General features: G+C 44.9%; 1 protein-coding gene across 1 annotated transcript in view; it reads left to right on the forward strand.

The window, feature by feature from the left end:
* The window catches only part of CDS1 (CDP-diacylglycerol synthase 1), a 151,729-nt gene that overhangs the window by 113,996 nt on the left and 13,752 nt on the right, over positions 1–23,981 (forward strand). The window contains exons 7-10 of the mRNA XM_069743262.1: positions 1,372–1,454; positions 6,205–6,292; positions 6,546–6,614; positions 18,541–18,693. Of these exons, the coding sequence (XP_069599363.1) occupies positions 1,372–1,454; positions 6,205–6,292; positions 6,546–6,614; positions 18,541–18,693 (393 nt within the window). The remainder of the gene's footprint in view (positions 1–1,371; positions 1,455–6,204; positions 6,293–6,545; positions 6,615–18,540; positions 18,694–23,981) is intronic.

Raw genomic sequence — 23,981 nt, forward strand, 5'->3', positions numbered from 1 at the left:
CAGGCGCATGGCTCATTACTGTTACAGTACGGTTGCCAGCTATGACATGTGATGAGCTGTGCAGCTGTGAGTCCATCCATTACATGACCAAGACACCTTCCCATGGTTTTTACACACTCCTCAAAATTTAAACTGCAACACCAAGAAGGAAAAGTCACGTAGTTGTAGAAATCACAGGAATGAAAGACATTTTATTGATATGCAAATTATGAAAAATGATGATTTGTCTTATAGACTATGAGCACTATGTGCAGAAATACCCACATGTATACCCCTTGGCATGTTATCAGTTAGGTTATTAATGGATGTTTGTTGGATATTTTGCTACACTGAACTTACAAATCATCAAGATCCACTGCTGGCAGCTCCCTTTTCAATTGGAAATCGATGTCTTCCATTCTGAGATGAGGCCATGCATGCTGCTCCAGGTAGCACGTTTAGGCCATGCAGGCTGTTCACAGTAGCACAAGCAACATGTGACCTGGTGTTGTCATATTGAAAAAAATGGCTCCTGGGACACTTTCACAGTACCTCTTGAAGTTCTCTTAATGGCATTGCCTACCTGGTCTCCAGGCCAATCTGCAGCTTTCATTGGTATCATTGTGTCCAAGAAAAAAGAAAGACTTGTCAATGAATAGGATAGACCTCCATTGCCAACTTGCTCTGCACTATGATAGCCTTTGAGAGCGGTGGCTTGAGGTCAATGGAACACGTGTAGCTGGAAGTCTTACACATAGGCTTTGTCTTAATGTGTGATATCCAATTTTAGTTGCAGTACAGAACTTGACCAATCATGAAACCAGTGGTATGGATATTTATTCAAAATATCCCAGGAGCTGTTTTTCAAGATAATGTTGGGTAGCATGTTGGTCTTGCTACTGTAAGAAGCTTACGTGGCCCAAACGTTTTCCTATGGCTTGCAGTGTCTCCCATCTATCTCATGTGGAACATCATTGGTTTGTAATTGCAAAGGAAGCTGCCAGCAGAGGATTTTGATGATTTGTTTGGCCAAGTGCATTCAGTGTCAGAATCTTCCTCAGACAACTGTTGTTAACCTCATTGATAGCTTGTCAAGCTATATAAGGGAGTGTATTAAATACTTTATACTGAATTAATTGAGATCTTTTGAAACTTGTTTGATTTTTTTCATCATTTACATATTCTTAACATGTTTATGTATTCTATGATTTCCATAAATCCATAAAGTACTCTACTAGCTGTTGCGATTTCAATACTGAGCAGTGCATTTCACCATCTTGTTCCATGTCCTTTCTCCAGTCCTGTGTTTTAATTTTCCTGTGTAAAAACTCCTTGCTACTTGCATAGTTGGGTCCTATTTGCTGACTGTTGTGTTGTCTCCCCTATTAACAGTTTGGATGGACTCATGTCACTTTGCTGATCACTGTCACACAGTCTCATCTTATCATCCAAAATCTTTTTGAAGGGATTATCTGGTAAGATCTGACTTCACCTGCCATATTTGCTGTGTTCCTTGAGGCTTGCCTAGACCTAATGTATCCAGCTGATAGCGCCCCCTGCAGATGATTCTCACTTTTCTACAGATATATTCTTTAATTTCTTAATTATATTCCTGTAATGTAACTTGCCCCACTCAGCGACTCCACTCAGGTTTTTGTGTGTGTAGGGTATAAGAACGTGTTTAAGGACAAGTATTTTCTGACATTGCTATTTTCAGTACTCTAAAACAACAAATGCAAGCACAAATTCTTCTTAATGCTAAGAACAGGATATTTGGGCTACTTTCTGCCATTACAGCAGTTCTGCCAAGGTAGGGCAAAGGGACGCTATAATGTATAGGCTTACAGTTGGGTTTTACTTTTAAAGACCAATAAGAACTAAGTACATTTCTGGTATCTCAGGACTGCCAGGTGCCAGATGATATAAATGGCGAGTGATTGGGTCCAATTTGTTTTGTGACCCACAGCCAATCTGGAAATCCCTGTCCTTCCTCTGACCATAAATGACAGACCTGTGAATCCCACTTAATGCACATTTTAGAAATGCCCCTAGAATTGCCTATAAATGCACATTGCGATACCACGATGATCACCAATTGATGCAATTACTGTAAATTCTGGCATCATCGCAATAAAATGAATGCATACAAACCGTACTGTAGCACATCACATACACACTTTTATACCAACAGCCTTTAACCTCCTTCCCACACAATCATGTAAAAGAATGGCTGCAGGAGGTTTAGTTCCCTCGCTATATTTTTACTGGGCAGGGATGGCGCAGGCTCAGGAGTTGTGCCCGCGTCATTTGCAGCAAGAGACCACTGCAATGGCCAGGAATAGTTACCTATTATCTTGGCTGTTTGATCCCTAAGATGCCACTGTTGATACTTGCAGCAGTAGCCAAGCCCCCCTAGATTGTCAGATCCTAATTAATTTTATATTATACGATTCCAGACTTTAACAATTTACTTTTCTGCTGCATTGCTCCAGATGTACTAAATGAAAGGACATAGTTTTAACTCTGTAGCAGATCTTGAGCCTTTGTCACTCCAGCTCTATTCCCTGTCCAGCACCAACTCCTCTTGCTTAACTGACAGCCTCTGTATTGTGTGAAGTCAGGCAAATGAACAGTCAGTGAAGCAGGAGGAGGTGGCGCTGGGCAGGGAAGCAGGAGGAGGCGGCGCTGGGCAGGGAAGCAGGAGGAGGCGGTGCTGGGCAGGGAAGCAGGAGGAGGCGGCGCTGGGCAGGGAAGCAGGAGGAGGCGGTGCTGGGCAGGGAAGCAGGAGGAGGCGGTGCTGGGCAGGGAAGCAGGAGGAGGCGGTGCTGGGCAGGGAAGCAGGAGGAGGCGGTGCTGGGCAGGGAAGCAGGAGGAGGCGGTGCTGGGCAGGGAAGCAGGAGGAGGCGGTGCTGGGCAGGGAAGCAGGAGGAGGCGGTGCTGGGCAGGGAAGCAGGAGGAGGCGGTGCTGGGCAGGGAAGCAGGAGGAGGCGGTGCTGGGCAGGGAAGCAGGAGGAGGCGGTGCTGGGTAGGGAATTGAGCTGAAGCGACAGAGGCTTTGGAACTACCTCCTCTTTTGCATATCATCCAGTCGCTGATTTTTCAGAAATGGAGGAACAGACTGGTCATATAAAGGTTGTTGCTGAACTAGTCATTGAGAGAGCTGCATGTACATATAAATAGTTTGTGGTTGGAAATCCTGCTGACACATTCCCTTTAAGACCACTGCTAGTTTAACAGAGTAAATAGTGGATGGCGGCAAAATGTCCAATATATGGCCAGGAACGACCCTGCCCACCCAGAGCATACTGTGAGCCTCAAAGTGCAGTGCTGGGGTGCGTATAGGAGGTGTTCACAGTTTCTGATATTGTTGAATAAAAGGAGGCCAACCCTTTATATCGCCATGTGTATGCTGGGAATTTGGGGCTCAGTATCAGGAAAAAAAAAATGTAAGAAAAATTAGGAAACTAATCGGTACTGAATGTTGGATTCCAATACAACATGGTGTTAAAAGGTGAAGAATACTTTCTCTAAATTTGCATGCAACTGTGTTTACGCATGGTTTTTAACCGGGGTGGCATTTTTTATAAAAATCTGCAAATTGTTTTTGTGATGCATTTTATTATGTACAATTACAATACACCAATGCAATTTATCTACTATGGTGAAACAACCAAATGTATAAAATACAGATCTACAAATTGATACCAACCGGACAACAAACCATTGAAATAGATCAATACTTTATTATGTTTATTTTTTTTCTATTTATTTAAAAACTAGCAAAGAATAAAAGCCAGTCATGAGCCGGGAATAAGATATTATATTGTGCAAAAATTACCCAATAAGTGCTAATATATACGTAATTGGAATAAAACCAATAGGAAAAATATGTTCTATACCTATCAACAAAATATATCTATATCACAGCTATTACAATGCATATGTACTAAGGTATTAAATAAGAATGAAAAGCATGGGCACCTACACAATATAATGGCTCAAAGCCCATACAATAGAGCAACAATTACGACTATAAAGTAGCAAAGAAAACAGATAGTGCAATAACATAATTGCCATAAAGTACTGGGTGCAAAAATGTCAGAGTGGAGTAAATAAACCCCTAGCAAATAGATTAGATAATTGCATAGATCTCCGGCCTTCAAGGCCACAAATGGAAATAGATGATGGAGATTACATAGAGAGATACATTCTGCAATATAAATGGATAAATGCCAGAAAGCCCAAGAGTGGAGGAAATAATTCATACCAAAATACAATTGCACAACACCTCTGACTTTAGAACAGCAAATGCAGAAACTACATTGGGAAGTATAGAACTAAAACAGTACCATAGTGTCAGCTTTTTCTCTGTACGTTTCGCTATACGCTTAGTCAAGGGAATTTTTTTTGCATAGTTTGATGGTTTCATCATTCACGTGGGGAAAACTGCAAACAAATCTATATTGTATTTAAATATACATTTAAAAAAAAAAAGATTATTCTTTGCAAATCCGTTATTACGGTAAATAGAATAGCATTTTGAAAACCCTAAAAAATGCATAGTGAAGTGCAATAATGACAACGAAACAGCAGTTTTTACTAAAGGGAATCTGTCAGCAAGTTTTTGCTATGATCTAAGGACAGCATGAGGTAAGGGTTAAAACACTGAATCCAAAGATGTGTCACATGTCAAGCTCTGTGCTGTCGTTTACTTACAGTAAAGTTTCATGACCAGAGCATTATCATTGCTTTCAGTAGCTTGCACAAAGGCTCTTGTTGGATTTCTCCCACCTTCTGTGATAAGCAGCTCACTGTCAATAGACTGTGCACACTGAGAGCCGGATGTAGGCGGGGTTAGCTCTCTCAGCTCTGCTGCATTGCTAAATCTAAAAGCTCTGGGTGCAGCCGTTCTGACACAAAGTGATACAGCGTTGGATTCAGGGTCTCTTTATCGATATGAGGCTGTTCTCAGATAAGGTAGCAAAAGACAATTTGTGGTTCCCAAACTGTGTTTTAATGCAGTTTTCTGCATACTCTGGATGTGTGATCGTACTATTAAAATAGATATTAACACTAATGGTATTATGCAGTTATTTAGTAAAACAAGCTTGCCAGGAAAGTTACAGATCCTATTTGTTATGATGTTTGAAGCCTCTAGAGCTTGGTACTTTTTTATTTTTTGTGCATGACTCTTTTTGCCATAGTAGGAACCAAGACTAGATTTGTGAATTCGTGTACATAAATGCATCCCTTTTTTGGATCGTGGAAGCTGTGCTCACTAATTGGTCACGGAAATCCTTGTGCCTTGCAATATCACTAATAAATAAGTCTATGTTGGGTGCCTAATATTTTGTCCTATATGAACTGTAACTTACAAGTATCTAATGATATTAGTAGTGGTATAGAGCGTGTAAATATAATTAGAGTACCTTTTCACATTTCACATCCTTGTTATAATTTTCTTAAAAAGCCATGTCCCATCACATTGTGTGCAACATGAAACAATTTTTTTTTTTTTTTTAGATATGTGGCTTTATAGAGAACTATACAATTGTTCGGGGCAAATTTTATAGATTTAGGGTATAGTCAGTGTTAGTGGATACATTTTTTTTTTCCTAAGGTGGATTCCCCTCATTATGTATGTGACATTTCCCTGATCATTATTTTTTTAAACTGGGGAGTTGGTAATCTGTATTTTACTAGCATTTGTCCTCACCAAACAGATAATCTGGCGCTCATGCACTGACTTCCTGGGTGGGACTTGTTTAAATACACACAGACTGCAGCCTGAACCAATGATGAACTAGGGGGCGTGTCTTAGAATGTCTCAGACTTCCTGTAGGCTCCGTAGCTAAGCGGTAGTCACAAAGCACAATTCTGATCCAAAGGGAGATGAGCAAAAAGCATCCAAACAGCAATATCTGAGAAAAAAAATATTAGCAGGTAATCATCCCTTGTAGGTACTGACACAAATATCATTTTAGCCCCATTTTGGACAGTTCCTTTAATATGACTTATTTGAATTTTTACTTCAATCTTCCTTGGATGTGTAATTTTTTTAACTGTGTAAAGAATTTTTTTCCATAGTCTTTTATTTAAATTTCTATAAAATTTCCGTAGGGAAAATTTTTAAAAAAAAAATCAAGCCCAATTGCTTAGTTGCACAACATTCGTGACCGAGAAAGAAATATCTGTAGTATTAATTTGTTTCTTTCATGCTTCTAGGTTTCTAGTTCCAGTTTCTATTGTTATCTGTAATGATATCATGGCGTATCTTTTCGGGTTCTTTTTCGGTAGGACCCCATTAATAAAGGTAAGTTGCAGTCGATGGGTTAATATGTGTCTTGCAGAAGACGTGTGTGAAGATCTCCTTTTAGTCCTACTCTGCTGCTAAGTAATAAATGCATTGCTACCATTAGATCTGGCACGGTCTTTCCCCCATTCCCATCTGTTGTCCTTAGGTTTAGCTGTATGTAAAAAATGCATAGGTGAAATATAAATTCTGTTTTATTATATCAGTTCCATTTTTTTTTAACCTTTTTAATTGATATTATTTGATCTTTTAGCTGTCACCCAAAAAAACATGGGAAGGTTTCATTGGTGGATTCTTTCTGACCATAATATTTGGATTTGTGGTGAGTACTCCAAGCCAAGTTTACTATTCATATTATGAACATTATCAGTTAAACGATCCAGAAACGATAATTAAGATATTCACCTACACTTCTCAAAAAAAAAGGACAAACTAGTATTCATCCAAAGTATTTATTTGTGAATAAATAAAAAAAATAGATATCTCCATTATTAAAGGCCACCATACAAATTAAATGGCTGTCAACCAAAGACTCTTATTATAGAAGAACACTCGAGAAAGCCCCCAAATGACACTGAGGCCGGTAGTTAATCTTTGGGAGAACAATGAAATGACATGATGTTATTTAATCTGTTATTTTGCAATCAGCGGTTTCCAAAGCCAGCAGGATAATGTGAAGTGTTAAAGTGGTTGTCCACTCCCCGGGAAACCGTGTAAAATAATAACACCTATACTCCCCTACGGTGCCAGTGCTGCTCCAGCACTGTCTGCACTGGCTCTCCCGGGGATCATAACAATGTCACGTGATCCATGCGGCCAATCAGCACTGACATTACTCTTCCTGCCTTCAGACTAACCACATACAGGCAGAGGAAGTGAGAGCTGGTGCTCTCTCATTTCCTCAGAATGTATATGATTCTTCCGTAGGAGAGGAGAGTGAAGTCAGCGCAGATTGTCCGCACAGATCGTGCGACATTGTTATGATCCCCGGGAGAGCCAGTGCAGACAGTGCTGGAGCAGCACTGGCACCGTAGGGGAGTATAGGTGTTATTATTTTACAAGGGGAAACATAGGAATTGAGAAGGGGCTGTCTGAGAAGTGGACAATCCCTTTATTTCTTGACGTTATCCTGCTGGCCTTAGAAACCACTGATTGACATTACATGACGTTATTTAATCTGCGATACACAAGTACACCCAGATCCTTCCTTACAAGTGATTCTCCTAGTTTTACTTTCCATAGAACATGTAGTGCCCTGAGGCATAACTTAACATTTCTCAACATTAAACCGCATCTGTCCAAGTAAGCGTATAACATACGAATATCTTCCATAGACTGCACTATACTGCATAGTTAGTTGTCATACCATTAATGTACAAGTGGAATGATGGCAGACCCAGCATTGAACACTGGGGTACACCATTTATAACCAGGGATCAATCAGTCATTCAACACAACTCTGGGTGTGATCTTTGGGCATGTTTTTCATCCAATTCCAAACCTTACCTTATAAGCCTAAAGCTCTTCATTTTACCCATTAGGCTAGGCGTCTATGTGGGACGGTACTGAATGCTTTTGCAAAGTCCAAAATATTATTTTTACAGCTCCTCCAACATCCAGGTTTCTACTCCTCTCTTCACAAAAATGTGTAAGATTGGTTTGCCAACTTCTTTCCTTAGGCTTGTCTTTCACTTAGAATGTTATTTTCTATCACATATCTCTGTGTATATTCCCTTACAAGCTCCTCAAACATTTTCCCATAATGGATGTGAAGCTTACTGGTCTATAATAACCTGGTAATGACCAGGAGCCATTTCTGAATATTAGCATCACATTAGCTTTACACAAGTCACTTGTCGCAGTATTAGGCTATGTGCGCACATTGCGGCTTTGCTTGTGTAAAATTCTGCACGGTTTCTGCCTCTCTTGGCAGAAAATGCAGTTGAAAATCCACGAGGATTTTCAACCGGATTTGTAAGCTAGATATAGTAGATAAAGGTATATGTGCATATATATATATTAGATAAAGTAGATAAAGGTATATGTGTATGTGTATATGTATATATGTATGTATATATATATATATATATATATATATATATATATATATATATATATATATATATATATATATATATATATATATATATATTGTACGTACGTACACACATATACCTTTATCTACTTTATCTAATATATATATATATATATATGCACATATACCTTTATCTACTTTATCTAGCTTACAAATCCGGTTAATGTGTGTGTGTGTGTATATATATATATATATATATTATACACATACCGTATTTTCCGGGCTATAAGATTACTTTTTAACCTCTGAAAATCTTCTCAGAAGTCGGGGGTCGTCTTATACGCCGGGTACGGCGTATGCGGAGCTCTGAGGTCACTGCATATGGTGCAGGGAGCAATCCTGGATGGTTCCCAGGGTCTGGAGGAGAGGAGACTCTCCTCCAGGCCCTGGGATCCATATTCATAAAAAATAGGGATATACTTGCCTTCTGATGGCCCCCGGAGTTCTCCCGACTCTCAGTGGTGCACGCGGCGTCTTCCGTTCCCAGGGATGCATTGCGCGAAGGACCTGAGATAACGTCGCACCGTGACGTCACAGAGGTCCTTCGTGCAATGTGCACGCGCACACACACACACACACACACACACACACACACACACACACACACACACACACACTCTGCGTGAAATGCAATATCTGTTTATTTTTCAAAACATTTTTTTTTTTAAAATTGCGTGGGCTCCCGTGTAATTTTCATAACCAGCAGAGGGAAAGCCGAGGGCTGAGGTTAATATTCTGGGAAGGAGCCAATAGCCATAAAGGTTCCCAGGCTATTATTATCAGCTCACAGCTGTTTGCTTATCCTTTGCTGGCTAGTTTACAGGGGAGCCCCAGAAAAAAATTGACATGGGGTCCTCCTATAAAATCGATCCAGCAAAGGCTAGACAGACAGCTGCGGGCTGATATTAATAGCCTGAGAAGGGGCCATGGATAGTGGCACCCCCCAGGCTAAGAACATCAGATCTCAGCTATCCCAGAAATGGCGCATCTTATAGATATGCCAATTCTGGCACTTAGCCTTGCTCTTCCCATTTGCCCTGTACCGGTGGCAAGTGGGGTTGATATTTGTGGGGTTGATGTCACCTTTGTATTGTCCGGTGACCTCAAACCCGCGGCTTAGTAATGAAAAGGCATCAATAAGACACCTATCCATTACTAATCCTATAGTTATATGGTAAATGAACACACAGCCAGAATAAAGTCCTTTCTCTATCGCCTTTCATTGGGGGACACAGGAACCATGGGTGTATGCTGCTGCCACTAGGAGGCTGACACTATGCAAATAAAAAAGTTAGCTCCTCCTCTGCAGTATACACCCTACCGACAGGAAGTAGGATATTCAGTTTAGCTTAGTGTCAGTAGGAGGTGGACACGGGTCTTTCATTAGACCCTTATCTACCTCAATGTGCGGCGTTTTCTTTTCAGGTTTTCCGGAGGGATACAGGGTGAGCAGTCACACCTGTAGTCCCACAATACGGACTATGAGTACGGCGTGTACTGCCACCCCGTATCCTCATAGATCCCTCTCCAGGACCAAGATCCTAGCACACAAGCGTGCTCAGAAGTCCGGTCCTGGCTCTGTCCCCCACCCACTCGCCCACCAGAGCCTGTCGGTTGCGGAGACGAGGACGTCCATCATCAGCTCCCTGGACGTCTCATTCCTCTTCAGGTTAGTACCGGCGTGGGAGGTTTGAGGTGAGTATTTTCCCCATACCATCCCAGATCATTCAAGGGTAAGTGAGCAGATGAAGAAAGGTGAGTATTTTCTCCCCTGTCTAGCAATCTAAGAGTGGGGCTCAGGGGTTGTTTTATGGGGAAGTCACTGTGTCCCACAGTTTGGGGTCCAGGGCTCTTACCTCACCCTGGATCTCTCTTCAGCTTCCCTTGTGCGGCACATGGGTCCACCAGAGAAGGGGTTCATTGCGGCGGTAGCGCCGGGGCTTTGTAAGGTTTCCACGGCGTCTCTCCCCCACAGCGGTCACCAGGCTCTAATCCAGGCCCCGGCTTCGGTCGGGGCCTGGACCTTTTCCGCCGGCCACCGGGGGCTATTTTAGGCACAGACTGCGGCCGGCACCATCTTTGAACTCTCAATCGTGCAGCTTCAGCGCCGGCTGCTTTCGGCGCTTCTTGGTTCGTGCTGCGGACTTCAGAGTGCGGGGCCTTACACCACTCCCGGCGTGTGGACCCAGCGGTGATTCCTTACAGGACCTGCCTTCCCTGCCGACCTCCTCCTACAGCCGAAGCTATCCACAGGACATCTTCCGTGAGTAGCTCTGCACTGCAGACCAATACCCTTCCTCTGCTTTAGTCAGACACCTTTTGTGCTCTCCTGTAAGGGCAGGTTCCCCTTAGGTCAGTCCTCTCCCACCTGTCAGGACTGCAGCGATCCCACATCGTTCTGGGCTCCCCCCCCCCCTCTGCCCCGAGAGTGAGGACCCTATCCCAGGGTGGGCTTCCTCTCTGTCTCAATCTGTGGCGGATCTCACCAGGGTATCCCAGACCCCGGTGTCCGTTCTGGATAGATTGTCCTTGCAGACCTCCGCAGTAGCCAAGCGGGTAACAAGTAGTCCCGTCTGAGCCTACCAGGATAGGCCTTAAAGAGGTCCAGACCGGAGAGCCATTGCGACTCCTCTTCCCGTTCCATCTCGCCTCACGGCCCATTTCAGCGGTCAGTTTCTTCCCGATCCTCTCCCCCGAGTCAGACGAGGCGTTTTCGGACGCACCTTCAGAGGGACGTTTTGGAGCTGCATTCTGACCAAATCGCTAACATGAGGGATATGGTTCAGAGCCTCATTGGAGCAATCAACCAGACCCGTGGCATCAAAGATCCCTCTACGGAACGCGCGGATCAGGCGGTTTCGTTTAGACGGTCGAAACCACCTTCCAAGGTCTTCGCTTCTCACACTGAATTCGAGAAGGTCCTGACGAGAGAAAAAGAGAATCCGACCAGCCGCTTTCAGAGAGGAAAGCGCCTTGGCGTTTTTTTATATCCCTTTTCTCTGGAGCTCACCGCTTATTGGACTCTGTCCTCCAACACGGTCCTCCCGCTATCTGGCGGAGCATCTCTGAAAGATTCTAACTATAGAGTCATAGAATCCTTTGCGAGCTCAGCTTTCGAATCGGCTGCGTCTATTTTTGCCCGGCCATTGCTTATACTTGGGTTTCAATATCCATATCCAAAGGTCACACAACTCCGTCGGAGCATTCTGGACGGGGCCCTCCTGGACAGCTGGCGGAGCTTGCCAACCAGTTTTCTCATGCGGGTGAATACTTGGTCTCCGTTTCCCTGGATCCCGCGTCTTTTGCGGCTCAGGTGTCCAGCAATGCCGTTGCCATCCGTCGGTCCGTTTGGCTCAAGGCTTGACAGGCGGATTTGTCTTCAAAAAGTCCCTTACCAGCCTCCCTTTTTCAGTGTTCACGTCGCTTTGGTTCTAAGTTGGGCCAAATCATTAAGCACGCTACCGGGGGCACAAGTCTACACCTCGTCGCCCTCCTCCTAGACGGCAATTTCGGTCCTTTCGGCCTTTACGTCGCTTCGTGGCTTCAAACTCCTTTTCCCCGCAGCAACAGAGGCCACAGGCACGTCAAGAGTAGAAGACTGTTTCCTTTAGACCCACGCCTTCCTGGCGCTCTCGCTACTCCCAGGGTAGATCCTCCAGGTCTAGGACTGGAGGATCCACCTCGGCATGACTCACAGCAAGACCCCAGCCCACTTCCCAGGATGGGCGGCTTTCCCTTCTTCAGGGATGTCTGGATCCCCTCAACAGAGGACGCATGGGTCAGGGAAGTTGTATCCTCGGGATACAGAATAGAGTTCGTTTCACAACCCAGGGATCGTTTCTTCGGATCCCGACCCCAAGAGTCCCCGTTCTAGTTCCGGGTTTCTTCGCAGCCACCGCTTCTCTCCTCAAAGCCGGAGTAATAGTTCCCGTCCCAGAAAAAGAACGGTTCACTTGTTGCTATTCCAATCTTTTGTGGTACTGAAAGAAGAAGAAGAAGAAAAGGAGAAAAAAAAAAGGCAAGTTTCGTCCCGTTCTGGATCTCAAATTGCTGAACTGGAGAGTTTGTCTGAGACTCTTAAGGATGGATTCCCATCGTTCAGTAATTGCTTCCATGGAGGCTTGAGAACTTTTGTGTTCCATAGAAATTCAGGACGCCTACCTTCATGTCTCGATTTTCCCGGGACATCACAGATTCCTGTGCTTTGTGGTGCTCCAGGACCATTTTCAGTTCTTCACCCTGCCGTTCGTTCTCGCAACCGCTTCCAGGGTTTGCACGAAGACCATGGCGGCGCTGTTAGCCATCTTGATGGTCAGGGGCTTATTATTTTGTCTGTACCTCGGCGACATCCTCTTCTAGGCTCCGTCCCCCTTTTTCTCAGGCTCACCAGAGCCTGTCCATCGTCCTCTACACCCTAGTCCGCTTCGGGTGGCTTGTCAACAAGAAGAAATCCTGTCTTGTTGCTTCCCAGCGCCTCGTTTTTCGGGGCTTGCTCTTTGACACTCGTCAGACCAAAGTCTTCCTTCCCGAGGACAAGAGATCCATCCTTCGTCGGGATGTACCCTTGCTTTAGGGTCCTCGGCTTCCCTTCTTCTGATCGGCCATGAAGTTTCTGGGGAGGATGGTAGTGACGTTCGAAGCAATCCCCTTTGCCCAATTTCACTCTCGACCTCTAGCAGGCCATTCTGTCACAGTGGGACAGGGCTGTCTTGTCCCTGGATCGTCCTATCCGACTCTCTTCCCGAGACAGGGGTCCCTCAACTGGTGGCTGACGTAACCTCTCATCTCCCAGGGCATGTCCTTCCTTCCAGTTCTTTGGCAGGTGGTGACGACGGACGCCAGCCTGCTTGGCTGGGGCGCTGTGTTTCGCCATCTGACTGTTTGGGGTCGTTAGTCGGCGCAGGAGTCTCTTCCGCTGATCAAAGTCCTCGAGCTTCGGGCCATCTTTCTCTTCCCTCGTCTCTAGGGAAGGATTCTCAGGGGTCTACAATGCCATGGCGGTGGCATATGTCAACCATAAAGGGGGACTCGGAGCTCCTTGGCCGAGGTATCCAAGATCCTCCTCTGGGCAGAGGCAACGGTTCTGGTGATATCCACGGTGCATATCCCCGGCATGGACAATTGGGCCGCCGACTTCCGCAGCCGCGAGGGTCTCGCGGCAGGGTAATGGTCCTTGCATCAGGAGGTCTTCCATCAGATTTGTCTTCGATGGGGGACTCCGGACGTGGACCTCTCTGTGTCCCGAAGGAACAGGAAGGTTCCTTTGGTTCGTCTCCAGATCTCGCGACCCTCCCGCGTGGGCGTCTACGCTTTGGCCTCCAGGGTCTGATCTGCCACCCGAATTAGCGGTCGCTCAGTTTACGGCGTGGCTGTGGACTCCAAAGTTATAAGAGCGTCCGGCCTTTCGGCCCGGATGAGTCACACTACGATCCAGGCTAGGAAGCCTTCGTTGTCTTCCAGGTTCTATTATCGTACCTGGAAGACTTTCGTTCATGCGAGCCCAACCGCTTTTCACCTATGTCCTTTTCCCTGCCTTCCATTTGGTTTTCCTTCAGGCAGGACTGGATTCGGGCTTCGCTCTCAATTCCCTAAAGGGCCAGGTTCCTGCGCTCTTCTTCCCTTTAAGAAGACGTTATCTTCTCAGCCACAGGTTAAGACCTTCCTTCAAGGAGTAGCCCACGCTGTCCCTCCGTACAGGGCCTCTGTGGATTCATGGGATTTAAAGGTTGTGTTGGTTGTTCTTAGGGGTTTCCCCTTTGAGCCTCTCAGGGAGTTTTTCCCTGTCAGTTCTATCTCGGAAGGTGGCTTTTCTCAGGTCCATCGCTTCGATCCGCTGGGTTTTTGAGTTGGCGGCCATTTCTTGCCGACCTCCTTTCTTGATTTTCCACAAGGACAAGGTGGTCCCAGGCCTCCGCCTTCCTTCCTTTCACGAGGTGGTTTTCATCTTTCCACCTCAACGAGGACATCGTTCTACCTTCCTTTGTCCAGCTCCGAATCATCCACTGGAGCGATAGTGGAACAGGCTGGACCTCGTCAGGGCAGTGAGGTTCTCCCTGGCTAGCGCGGCCGCTTTCCGAAAGATGGATTCTCTTTTCGCCATCCCTGATGGCGTGCATAGAGGCCTGCCAGCTTCCAAGGCGACTATTGTTCGCTCGATTAAAATGGCAATTTTGGAAGCTTACCGGGTCAAGAACAGAGTGCCCCCTCCTGAGATAAAGGCCCACTCTACCCGGGCAGTCGGCGCTTCCAGTGCGGTACGTCACAGGGCTTTCGCCGACGGCTTTGCAAAGCGGCAACCTGGTCTTCCATCCACACGTTTCGCCGAACTACGGCAGACTCCAGCCTGGGCAGAAGGATCCTGCAGGCGGCAGTGGTGAGTCTTCGGACCTGATGGAAGTATGTTTTTCCCACCCCAGGGACTGCTTTGAGACGTCCCATGGTTCCTGTGTCCCCCAATGAAAGGCGATAGAGAAAACAGGATTTTTGGTTGCTTACCGTAAAATCTGTTTGTCGGAGCCTTCATTGGGGGACACAGCACCCTCCCAAGTTGAACAGCTCTGTTTACTGTATACGTTTGAGTTATTTGAACACTCTTTGAGTGTTTGAAACTGTTAATCTATGGAGCGCCGTGGAATTTGTTGGCGCTATGTAGATAAAGTTTATTATTATTATTATATTATTATTATTCTTTCTCTTTTACACGTTACTTCTCCTACTGCTTTCTCACTAACTGAATATCCTACTTCCTGTCGGTAGGGTGTATACTGCAGAGGAGGAGCTAACTTTTTTATTTGCATAGTGTCAGCCTCCTAGTGGCAGCAGCATACACCCATGGTTCCTGTGTCCCCCAATGAAGGCTCCGAGAAACAGATTTTACGGTAAGCAACCAAAAATCCTGTTTTATTTGAAATAATCGCACAGACTCTTTTATTGAATCTTAATTTACCATACTGAATGCCTAATTCCCGACTCCCTCATCTCCTGCAACAAAAATAAAATAATAGACCAACATATAATACTCCCTGTCCGACGTAGTCCATTTACCGATTGTCCCACGAAGATCTCACGTGTAGAACAGTCACACAGTCGAGAGATGTGACTGCTCTACTCGGCCTCCAGTAATACACTGCCCGGACGTAAGTCCCCTGCAGTGTATCACTGCACTGCCATGAGAGTTTACCGGAGTTCATCTGCTCCGGTGCTGTCCCTTACGGCACTACCGCTCTGTGAGAACTTTCCCACGCAGCGGTGCCATAAGTGAAAGTACCGGAGCTGATCAGCTGATACCCTGACAGGAGGTAATCGCTCCCGCAGTGTATCGCCGGCAGCCGGGTAGAACAGTCACGACGTGACTGTTCTACATCTACACGCGAGATTGTCGTGGTACAATCTGGATTGCCTGGACTAAGGCGGGCAAGAAGTTTATGTTGGGTTATTATTTTACATTATTTCTAGGAGATGAGGGCGTTGGGGATTTGGTGTGAGGTGAGTATTAAATGGTTTTATTTTTATGTAAATATGTATGTAATTTTACTTTTTTTTTTTTCTTAACTGTGAACACAGGCGCCGGCAGATGATACTGCTCTCCCATCAGCGGCACCTGCTGTCATTGTTATCAGTGACAGCAGACATAACCCGATGGGAGCAGTAATCTCATTGGCCCACGCCTTATTTTCTACTGCAGGTCACCACTGCGGGTATCAGTCAGATGCGGGGTCACGCTGACATGTGACAGCATGATCCCGCAGCACTGTGACCGACAGTATCGGTGGTAGCTTTACCGCACACAGCCATGCACACATGCAGACAGACACGCACATATTCTCCGCCCACACACACATTTTCCGCCCACACACACATTTTCCATACACACACTCTTCCTCCTTCTGACATAATTTCCTTTCTGCAGGGTTTGTATACGTTTTTGCCCTTGTTTGTTGGTTATGCACATGTGTTCGATATTTCCAGTAGGGCATATCTCAATGGGCGTGTCTCAAAACAGTTTCTGGACATGCGCAGTCCGAAGTACGCAAGTGCATCGAACGCATATGTACCCATGTCCTTCCTTACCAATGCGTTCCCGTAGACTGTAATGCGTTGATTTGACGCACTTTATCCGCAATCATCCGCATGCGTATGACTGCGCAGAATTGACGCATAGTCAATAGTTCAACATGTTGCGTTTGCTGGACCCTGCCGCACACCGCGAAACGACGCATGCGAACTGATGGAAACGCATGTCCCTGGGTACACATTGTTAAAGATAGGCACGCAAGGCGCATGCAGATCAAATTCTGTGCACAGATACGCAAATGTGAAACCGGACTTACTGAGGACTATGTTTAAAACTGCCAAATAGGAGGAGGGGATCTTACTGGAATCTTTGCTTACAACTACCAGAGGGACAAGGAGACTGACAAGGGAACCTTCCACAGACCATTTTTATAGCTACCAGAACAGGAAGGTGAATGTCTGGTGATAATATGGAGCAGGAGAAGTAAAAGACATCTAGAGTGCATGCCTGGCATTTGTGGCGTTGTAGTTAGAAATCAGAAATGGATCCCAAGTGACACTACCTAGCAGTCCACCCACAATTGCACAGATTGGCTGAGGGGTACACTAAAAAGTAAAAACATTGAAAACATATTTTTTTTTACTGGAAACAGTACATAGTATTTTAAAATGATGTTTAATAGGATTTTAGTAAAACTAAAGGTACCGTCACACTAGACGATATCGCTAGCGATCCGTGACGTTGCAGCGTCCTCGCTAGCGATATCGTCCAGTGTGACAGGCAGCAGCAATCAGGCCCCTGCTGTGCTGTCGCTGGTCGGGGAAGAAAGTCCAGAACTTTATTTCGTCGCTGGACTCCCCGCAGACATCGCTGAATCGGCGTGTGTGACACCGATTCAGCGATGTCTTCACTGGTAACCAGGGTAAACATCGGGTAACTAAGTGCAGGGCCGCGCTTAGTAACCCGATGTTTACCCTGGTTACCATCCTAAAAGTAAAAAAAACAAACCGTACATACTTACCTACAGCCGTCTGTCCTCCAGCGCTGTGCTCTGCTCTCCTCCTGTACTGTCTGTGAGCGTCGGTCAGCCGGAAAGCAGAGCGGTGACGTCACCGCTCTGCTTTCCTGCCGCTGTGCTCACACAGACAGTACAGGAGGAGAGCAGAGCACAGCGCTGGAGGACAGACAGCTGTAGGTAAGTATGTAGTGTTTGTTTTTTTTACTTTTAGGATGGTAACCAGGGTAAACATCGGGTTACTAAGCGCGGCCCTGCGCTTAGTTACCCGATATTTACCCTGGTTACCGGCATCGTTGGTCGCTGGAGAGCGGTCTGTGTGACAGCTCTCCAGCGACCAAACAGCGACGCTGCAGCGATCCGGATCGTTGTCGGTATCGCTGCAGCGTCGCTAAGTGTGACGGTACCTTTAAGGTACCTTCACACTAAACGATATCGCTAGCAATCCGTGACGTTGCAGCGTCCTCGCTAGCGATATCGTTCAGTTTGACACCCAGCAGCGATCAGAATCCTGCTGTGATGTCGTTGGTCGGGGCTAGAGGGCCAGACCTTTCTTTGGTCGCTGGCTCTCCCGCTGACATCGCTGAATTGGCGTGTGTGACACCGATTCAGCGATGTCTTCGCTGGTAACCAGGGTAAACATCGGGTAACTAAGCGCAGGGCCGCGCTTTGTAACCCGATGTTTACCCTGGTTACCATCCTAAAGGTAAAAAAAAACAAACACTACATACTTACCTACAGCCGTCTGTCCTCCAGCGCTGTGCTCTGCTCTCCTCCTGTACTGGCTGTGAGCGTCGGTCAGCCGGAAAGCAGAGCGGTGACGTCACCGCTCTGCTTTCCGGCCGCTGTGCTCACAGCCAGTACAGTACATCGTTGGTCGCTGGAGAGCGGTCTGTGTGACAGCTCTCCAGCGACCAAACAGCGACGCTGCAGCGATCCGGATCGTTGTCGGTATCGCTGCAGCGTCGCTTATGTGAAGGGGCCTTTACTCATGTGACAACTCCTTAAGATAAACATACAGAATGATCTCCGATGGAGAGGCACTGTTCATGGACACAAATCTTTTCTCGTTATGTTACTTCTTGGTTATTTTCTTCAATTTCAATGAATGCTCTTTCCTCCAGTTTTCATACATTCTGGCGCAGTTCGAGTACTTTGTGTGTCCTGCGGATTATAACAGTGAAACCAACAGCTTCTCTACCAGCTGTGAACCATCGGAGCTGTTCAGACTCCACGACTACACGGTTCCACCATATCTGCAGGCACTTCTAGGATGGGTAAGTGTTTTATCATGGCGCTCACTGAATATTTCTGCTGTGAACATTAGAAATGTGATATTGGAAGAATTGTGCTCCGTTCAGAGATTAGTATTAAAGGGAATTATTAACCCGCAGATTAACCCCATGTCTGCAGATTAAAGGGAATCTGTGATGTGAAGAAATGCTATTAACCTACATGGGGTTAATCAGCGGGTAAATGGCACTCTGCAGCCTTGCAGCCACTGCACTACAGGCCCAGCTACCGGGAGGAAATAAACTTTACTCCTTCACGCACCTTTGTGCTCTCAGTCCTAGATCTGTCCTAGATCTGTGGCTGCCGCGGCTTCAGTCGCTGCTCAGTAGATAGTAGCGGATGTAACCACACCCCACACTGACTGACAGACGGCTCTGCAGTGCATACCCGTAGGTATAGCCGCTGGGCAATGCTGCAGTGTATTAACCTTGGATACACAAAGCAGTGTCTAATGCAGTGTTCCCCAAGTCCAGTCCTCAAGAGCCACCAACAGGTCATGTTTTCAGGATTTCCTTAGTATTGCACAGTTGATAATTGCATCACCTGGACAGGCAAGCATTCAATGACCTGTGCGATTCTAATGAAATCCTGAAAACATGACCTGTTGGTGGCTCTTGAGGACCGGACTTGGGGAACACTGGTCTAATGTATAGACGTCGAACGGTAATCTACAACAGTGCAGTACCCAATACAGGCAAACACAATGGTGCTTGAAAATTCGATTCGTTTAGAATTTTCTGTATTTTTGCATAAATTTGACCTAAAACGACGTCACATTTTCACCTTGGCATAGGTCATCAATGTCTGATCAGCGGGGCTGTCGCGTGTCACCACCCCACCGATCAAACATTGATAACCTATCCTAAAGAAATGCCATCAGTGTTAAAGTTCTGAAAACCCCTTTAATACATTTAATATGTTATATTATTATGTCTTAGCATATCTATTATATGATCGTGTTTTATATATATCCTTTTTTTTCTGTTGCTGCTGTCATATGCATTAGTTGATTGCCCATATATAATCTATTACTGCAAATAGTAGCTAGTTGACCCCCAGAATATTGCGGCACATCAGACCTACTTCCTTTTGGGTAGGAAAAGGTTATTGTAACCCATGTAACCTTCTCCCCAAGTTTTCATAATGTCCGCATTTACAGAGTTTTCATATTTAGTAGGCATGAGCGAATGTGCGCGGTGATACTTGGATATCACTCTACTGTCTGGGTGCTCGGATATGCCCGTCCCTCGACGAGCATTGGCTTATGCTTGGATTTGAAGCTTGAATCCTCGCCCCGCATGTTTGGCGTCTGCTACACATCCAATAAACACGCGGAGATTGCCTGCCAGTCACTGTAATGCTGTATCAATCTTGGTAGTGACATTACTGGCTGGCCGCATTCCCTCATCAGATGTTATAAAAGAACAGGTTCCACCACGCTGAGCTCACCGACACCATTGGACAGCTCAGGGACAATTCTGATTGGAGGTATAGAGCAGTTTGCCAGGCCTGTTTGTGCACAGTTTAACTTATCCGAGTCCTCTAGTGTTGATACTTGTGCTAATGCTATGCCATTATACTAACAGTCCTTTTAAGGGCTAAACTTGAAAGTTGAATACATTTTTTTTGGTTCATTAAAAAAATTGTTTCAATTAATAAAGAAAACTTGGTTTCCCGAGATCTAGCAATTAGAAAATGCGTGTGCTTATGGATGGAGAAGTGTAAGTGCTGATGATGGTGCATGCAGACGCCAAGGACGTAGGGCAAGTGCTACTATGCCTGTTGCTGGAACACAAGAAAGCCACCCATCCACGGCACATAGTTTCCTTTTACACTTTGCAGGGAAGCATGGTACAACACTTCTAAAGCTAGAGCAGTGTGGAGAAGGAAGCCTGTTGGATAGCTGATAATGCTTCCAGTATGCTTGCCAGCACCACACAGTGTTCCACATGGTCCAGTCTCACAGTCTGGATCCCTTAATCCTCATCCTAATCCTCCTTCCTCCCACCATGTTGAGTCCTAGGAGACCAGTGATCCCACACTAGGACTCTCCATGGAGCTCTTTATAACATCATTTTTTGATTGTGGCCTCTCACCAGGGTGGATAAAAATCAATGTTTTTTTTAAAAAAAATAAAAAAAATCGGATTTTTTTTATTTAAATCGGATTTTTTTTATTTAAATCGGATTTTTTTTTATTTAAATCGGATTTTTTTCAATAAACTGCTTTTTGAGGAAAATATTTTACCATCCAAAGGTTCTTCCATCATGAGATAAAGCTGAGTTGTTTAACTCAGTAGAATAAAGGCTGTATATGTGTAACATTCACAATGCCATGCTCTTCCAGAGGTTTCTGTAGGATTAGTGGGCAGTTTCTCTCCTATATTATCACAGACGCTCGCTTTACTTATGCAGTTCTCAAAACTGAATTTGACTCCGCAGGGTAGATTTGATTTAAATCTAACTGATTTAAATCACGATTTAAAATCACGATTTAAATCACTAGTCAGTAAGGCTTGATTTAAATCAGTGATTTAAATCAAAGTTTCTACCTAACTGAATTTGACTCTGCAGAGGTCCCAGCCTCTTCTTCAAGGCAAAAATGTTACAACATGAACAGAGTTGAGAAAAAGACCTTAATCCTATTGTTCTACAAACCTATGAATACAGAATCAACCCCTTCAGTGCCAAGTCCAAGAAGTTAGACAATAAGTTTCTGATTGTTTGGAGTGGAATAGATCTGCACAACACAAGAAGAATGTGAATCTAAGTGTGAAGAGGAGGAAGGGCAAGCAGACAAGAAAATTAAAGTGAAACTTTGAGCATAATACTGCAGCATAGCCACAGACAGACAAGTCTGGATCTGTTTGTGTGTACGATCTGAGGTTTGTTACATTCTTTCCTTATAATGGCAGCAGGCCGTAAAAGAGACCCAGTTTGGGAATATTTTAATGAACCTCCTTCGCCTTTGCACATTCTTCTTGTGTTGTGCAGATCTATTCCACTCCAAACAATCAGAAACATATTGTCTAACTTCTTGGACTTGGCACTGAAGGGGTTGATTCTGTATTCATAGGTTTGTAGAACAATAGGATTAAGGTCTTTTTCTCAACTCTGTTCATGTTGTAACATTTTTGCCGTGAAGAAGAGGCTGGGACCTCTGCGGAGTCAAATTCAGTTAGGTAGAAACTTTGATTTAAATCACTGATTTAAATCAAGCCTTACTGACTAGTGATTTAAATCGTGATTTAAATCAGTTAGATTTAAATCAAATCTACCCTGCCTCTCACCCTGCATGTTCCAGGTGGGACCGGAAGAAACGCTGTGTAGTGTTTCAAGTTTCTTCTAAGGGTGTAGATGATGATGAGACACCATTGCCGATAAGTCAGGTTGTTGTTAAGTCACCAAATCTAGAAGATCAGGATGCGACGGTGGAATACGAGGTAGTGGATGACAAAGTCACTGACCAACCTGGGAAGCTGGCATGTAGAATGAGGCGTTGAGGGGGAGGGATCGGAAGTGCCAAAACAGGCAGGACAAGGCAGTGGGGTGACCAGAGGTAGAAGGCGGGCAACTGTTTCCCGTAGCTCTGACGCTCGTGAATTTCTCTGTCAAAGAGTTGTGTTCCTCAGTCTGGGCCTTGTTTAACCCCTTTACCCCCAAGGGTGGTTTGCACGTCAATGACCAGGCCAATTTTTACATTTCTGACCACTGTCCCTTTATGAGGTTATAACTCTGGAACGCTTCAACGGATCCTGGTGATTCTGACTGTTTTCTCATGACATATTGTACTTCATGATAGTGGTAACATTTCTTTGATAATACCTGCGTTTATTTGTGAAAAAAAAAAAGGAAATTTGGCCAAAAATTAAGAAAATTTCGCAATTTTCCAACTTTGAATTTTTATGCAATTAAATCACAGAGATATGTCACACAAAATACTTAATAAGTAACATTTCCCACATGTCTACTTTACATCAGCACAATTTTGGAACCAAAATTTTTTTTTGTTAGGGAGTTATAAGGGTTAAAAGTTGACCAGCAATTTCTCATTTTTACAACACCATTTTTTTTTTTTAGGGACCACATCTCATTTGAAGTCATTTTGAGGGGTCTATATGATAGAAAATACCCAAGTGTGACACCATTCTAAAAACTGCACCCCTCAAGGTGCTCAAAACCACATTCAAGAAGTTTATTAACCCTTCAGGTGTTTCACAGGAATTTTTGGAATGTTTAAATAAAAATGAACATTTACCTTTTTTCACAAAAAATTTACTTCAGCTCCAATTTGTTTTATTTTCCCAAGGGTAAGAGAAGAAATTGGACCCCAAAAGTTGTTGTACAATTTGTCCTGAGTACGCTGATACCCCATATGTGGGGGTAAACCACTGTTTGGGCGCATGGGGGAGCTCGGAAGCCAAGGAGGGCAATTTGACTTTTCAATGCAAAATTGACAGGAATTGAGATGGGACGCCATGTTGCATTTGGAGAGCCACTGATGTGCCTAAACACTGAAACCCCCCACAACTGACACCATTTTGGAAAGTAGACCCCCTAAGGAACTTATCTGGATGTGTGGTGAGCACTTTGACCCACCGAGGGCTTCACAGAAGTTTATAATGCAGAGCCGTAAAAATAAACAAAAATTTTTTCCCACAAAAATTATTTTTTAGCCCCCAGTTTTGTATTTTCCTGAGGGTAACAGGAGAAATTGGACCCCAAAAGTTGTTGTCCAATTTGTCCTGAGTATGCTGATACCCCATATATGTTGGAGGGGAGAGGGGGGGGGAAACCGTTTGGGCGCATGGGAGGGCTCAGAAGGGAAGGAGCATCATTTGGAATGCAGACTTAGATGGATTGGTCTGCAGGCGTCACATTGCGTTTGCAGAGCCCCTAATGTACCTAAACAGTAGAAACCCCCCACAAGTGACCCAATATTGGAAACTAGACCCCCACAAGGATCTTATCTAGATGTGTTGTGAGAACTTTGAACCCCCAAGTGTTTCACTACAGTCACGCAGAGCCGTGAAAATAAAAAATCTTTTTTTTTTCCCACAAAAATTATTTTTTAGCCCCCAGTTTTGTATTTTCCCAAGGGTAACAGGAGAAATTGGACCCCAAAAGTTGTTGTCCAATTTGTCCTGAGTATGCTGATACCCCATATGTTGGGGTAAACCCCTGTTTGGGCACACGGGAGAGCTCGGAAGGGAAGGAGCACTGTTTTACTTTTTCAACGCAGAATTGGCTGGAATTAAGATCGGACGCCATGT

The sequence above is a fragment of the Ranitomeya imitator genome, chromosome 1 (assembly GCF_032444005.1).
Source record: "Ranitomeya imitator isolate aRanImi1 chromosome 1, aRanImi1.pri, whole genome shotgun sequence".
NCBI classification, from domain to species: Eukaryota; Metazoa; Chordata; class Amphibia; order Anura; family Dendrobatidae; genus Ranitomeya; species Ranitomeya imitator.